Consider the following 5,000-nt stretch of genomic DNA (forward strand, 5'->3'; position numbering starts at 1 on the left):
TCAGTTATAGAAGCTAAGATGGAGATCATCTCCAGTAAGGCTGATGTGATGCTGATGGATGATCACATGCTGCTTTGCAAAGGTTGGTGACCCGGTCTGGAATGTCCCTTTACTGTTCTAGAATGTCCATTTACTGTTCTAGAATGTGTCATTACTGTTCTAGAATGTACTACTGTTCTCATTATTGGTCTAGATCGTCCCATCATAATATCTTACCCTAATAATGTCTTATGCACACACACACACACACACCCTCACACACCCTCACCCCCCCCCCCCAGCGGGTGGTGAGGGGGACATCACGTGGCAGAAGGACAGGGAGGACGTGGAGGACGAGCAGGTGGAGAAGGTGGATGAGACGTCCTCTAAGCTGTTCATCCGTAAGGCCCGCATGGAGGACGCTGGGCTCTACACCTGCCTCTGCAGCTACGACTCTGGCAGCCAGCACGTCAGCTACCAGATCTATGTCTACGGTACACACACACACACACACACACACACACACACACACACACACACACACACACACACACACACACAGCCAGCACGTCAGCTACCAGATCTATGTCTACGGTACACACATTTGAATACTTTATTTGGTTCCACAAATTATATTATACAAACAGGGAATCAAATATTTCGGGGCTAAGCAGCACTGAACACTTAAGGGTACACATAACACCTCCTTCTCCACACGGCCAAGCTGCCAATAATAGCTGAGACAGAGCAAAATTTGGCAACCTGTTTGGCCTTTCTTTTAGTCATTGCAGCAATTCTCAGACCCCTCATGGTGTGTTGTCGATGTGTCTCTGTCCCGGAGGCCCGCAGCGCTGGTTGTATTCTCTCACGGATGAAGCAAAGCTGCGTTTCTATCCAAGCTGTCAGCGAGTCAGGTGTAAGGTCCACCGGGAAATCGACAGAGGGTGGGAATTTCTTCAGGATTCTGGCGACATATTTCAGAAGCTTGAATCCGTATGGACGCGCGTTTCCTTGCGTCGCGGAGAATATTCCTTTATGGAAAAAGTTAGTCCACTCGTAGTCTGTCATTGGTCGTCTTGAAGTCTACGGGAACATCTCCGGCCGGTGTTGGGCTTGGGCCGCAGACGTTCGGGCGTTGTTTGTAGACTCGCCCGCTGTTCAGGGCTTGTTTAAAAGCCAATCTTAGTGTGGTAACGAGGCACATTGTATCAAAAGCATCCAGTGCATCTTATTCCCACTGCAATAACGATGGCAGTTACAACGGGTGTATGTGAGCTTAGATGTTGAGCGCGTTCATCTCACCACTCACGGCAGCCATCAAGCTGTCTGTCTGTCGCGAAACACACACACACACACACACACACACACATACACACACACACACACAAACACACACACACACACACACACACAGCCAGCACGTCAACTACCAGATCTATGTCTACGGTACACACACACACACACACACACACACACACACACACACATACACACACACACACAGCCAGCACGTCAGCTACCAGATCTATGTCTACGGTACACACACACACACACACACACACACACACACACATACACACACACACACACACATACACACACACACACACACACACATACACACATACACGCACACACACAGCCAGCACGTCAGCTACCAGATCTATGTCTACGGTACACACACACACACACACACACACACACACACACACACATACACACACACACACACAGCCAGCACGTCAGCTACCAGATCTATGTCTACGGTACACACACACACACACACACACACACATACACACACACACATACACACACACACACACACATACACACACACACACACAGCCAGCACGTCAGCTACCAGATCTATGTCTACGGTACACACACACACACACACACACACACACACACACACACACACATACACACACACACACACAGCCAGCACGTCAGCTACCAGATCTATGTCTACGGTACACACACACACACACACACACACACACACACACACACACACACACACACACAGCCAGCACGTCAGCTACCAGATCTATGTCTACGGTACACACACACACACACACACACACACACACACACACAGCCAGCACGTCAGCTACCAGATCTATGTCTACGGTACACACACACACACACACACACACACACACACACATACACACACACACATACACACACACACACAGCCAGCACGTCAACTACCAGATCTATGTCTACGGTACACACACACACACACACACACACACACACACACACACACACACGTATATAGACACTGGAGAAACAGAGAAACAGTACAAGGGGGGCAATAGATGTTTTAGGGGACACAGTAGAAGTCTCAGGAGACGCAGTGCTGGGGGTAGTAGATGTCTCAGGAGGAGCAGTTAAGGTGTAACCTGAAGAGATAGAGGTCTTCAGTCTCCAGTGGAAGATGGGTAGTGACTCTGCAGTCCTGACAGCCGTGGGAAGCTCATTCCACCAGCGGGGAACCAGGGTACTGAAGAGACCGGGCAGCGTGACTGCCGTGTTGGTGTAGAGGTGATGAGACATGCAGAGACACGGGTTGCCACGTGTAGGTCAGAGGGGGTGTGCGGTGCCAGAGATGCCCAGTTCTGAGAGGATGGAGTGAAGGATCTGGTGGTTGACTGTGTGGAAGGCAGCAGACAGGTCCAGTTCTGAGAGGAAGGAGAGAAGGATCTGGTGGTTGACTGTGTGGAAGGCAGCAGACAGGTCCAGTTCTGAGAGGAAGGAGAGAAGGATCTGGTGGTTGACTGTGTGGAAGGCAGCAGACAGGTCCAGTTCTGAGAGGAAGGAGAGAAGGATCTGGTGGTTGACTGTGTGGAAGGCAGCAGACAGGTCCAGTTCTGAGAGGAAGGAGAGAAGGATCTGGTGGTTGACTGTGTGGAAGGCAGCAGACAGGTCCAGGAGAATGAAAACGGAGGAGAGGGAGGAAGCTTGAGCAGAGTGGAGGGCTTCCGTGACAGCAAGGAGCGCAGTCTCAGTGGAATGCCCAGCCTTGAAGCCGGATTGGTGGAGGTCTAAATGTTCCATCTTCCGGAGATAGTCAGTCAGTTGTTTAGATGCCGCGCGTTCAAGGGTTTTGGAAGGGAAGGAGAGAAGGGATACCGGTCTGTAGTTGTGGACACACACACACACACACACACTCAGCCAGCACATCAACTACCAGATCTACGGTAAACACACACACACTGACCCACTGAACCCCCCCCCCCTCCAGAGCGGCCAGCCTTCGGCAGCACCCCGGTGTACCACGAGTTCCTGGAGGGGCAGAACGTGACGGTGCCGTGCGCGGTGCGCGGCCGGCCGGCGGTGGAGGTAACGTGGCAGAGGGACCAGCAGCTGCTGCAGGCCCACGGTAGGAGGAGCGGCCGGCCCCCCCCCCGCCAACACTCACCTCCTGTCCTGTGGTACGGCCTCCTGGTCCCCCTGCCTCGCTGGCGCCGCACTGCCTGCCTAGCCTAGCATTGCATAGCATAGCATAGCATAGCTTAGCATAGCATAGCTTACGATAGTGTAGCATAGCATAGCCTATCTTAGCTTAGCATATTTTAGCTTAGCATCTCTTAGCTTAGCATCTATTCTATTAGCTTAGCATATCTTAGCTTAGAACAGCACAGCATAGCACTGCACAGCATAGCATAGCATAGCTTAGCATAGCACAGCATAGCATATGTGACACATTCTAATGCTTTGGTCCTCATATCGGCAACCAATCAAAATGTTCTGACTTTTCTTTTGAAACATGGAACTACGTTTCAAAGTTGTTAAGAATAAGAACACACAGACTCGCTAGACAAGCCAAAATACTGCAATGCAATAGATGTGGTGAGTGAGTAATCCCCACTGCTACCTAGTTAACTACAACACTACTTTACATTATAAGCAGGCTCACAAAACAACTAAGAAGCTGTGTTAGTTGACTAGTGATGAGTCATTCAGTTATAAGTTATTATGGATTTTCAACAACGCGGAAATGTATTCAAATTTTTCTAAAGAAAAGTCTGATCATTCCATCGGATCTTGACATGCGGACCAAAACATGTCACATATATCATAGCCTAGCCTAGCCTAGCCTAGCCTAGCATATCATAGCCTAGCATACCATAGCCTAGCCTAGCATAGCCTGGCTTGGCCTGTGATTGGTGGAAAGGTGGCAATGGTGGGCGCATCGGTGAGTGGCAGGGGGCGGGGCAACCCAGATAGGCTAATCCGATTTGCTGCCGAATCGAGGATGTTTTCTAGCTGTGGTCCAGAAAACATCTGATTGGATGATGTGTGTTCTATTGGAGGAGGAACTGCAGAATCCCAGACCTCCACCTCACATCCAACATCTGACACCAACATCAAACAAGCCTCACTGTCTAATCACCTAATCACCCCCATTGATAACCTTACAGAGAGAGATGGATGGATGGGTGGATGGATGATGGGGGGATGGATGAGTGGATGGATGGAGGAAAGGATGGGTGGTGGGTGGAAGGATGGATGGATGGATGGATGGATGGATGGATGGATGGAATGGTGGGTGGATGGATGGATGGGTGGATGGATGGATGGGTGGATGGATGGATTGTTGGATGGATGGAAGGATGGGTGGATGGATGGAAGGTTGGGTGGCTGGATGGATGGTTGGGTGGATGGATGGATGGATGGAAGGTTGGGTGGATGGATGGTCGGTGGAAGGATGGGTGGAGGATGGATGGATGATGGAGGGATGAAGGGATGGATGGATGGAGGGATGGAAGATAGGATGGATGGATTGATGGATGGATGGATGGATGGAAGAATGGATGGATGGATGTGTGGATGGAGAGATGGATGGAGGGATGGATGAGGGATGGAAGATAGGATGGATGGATGGATGGAGAGATGGATGGATGGAGAGATGGATGGATGGATGGATGGAGAGATGGATGGATGGATGGAGATATGGATGGATGGAGAGATGGATGGATGGATGGAGAGATGGATGGATGGATGGA

General features: G+C 50.4%; 1 protein-coding gene across 1 annotated transcript in view; it reads left to right on the forward strand.

Moving 5' to 3' along the window:
• Window positions 1-5,000, forward strand: part of ncam3 (neural cell adhesion molecule 3) — a gene marked incomplete at both ends in the record, with an annotated part of 21,286 nt that overhangs the window by 2,463 nt on the left and 13,823 nt on the right. The window contains 3 exon segments of the mRNA XM_080541106.1: window positions 5-82; window positions 282-473; window positions 3,236-3,373. Coding sequence (XP_080397232.1) covers window positions 5-82; window positions 282-473; window positions 3,236-3,373 — 408 coding nt within the window.

This window comes from Nansenia antarctica, assembly GCF_963989245.1.
Source record: "Nansenia antarctica genome assembly, chromosome: 10".
NCBI lineage: Eukaryota > Metazoa > Chordata > Actinopteri > Argentiniformes > Microstomatidae > Nansenia > Nansenia antarctica.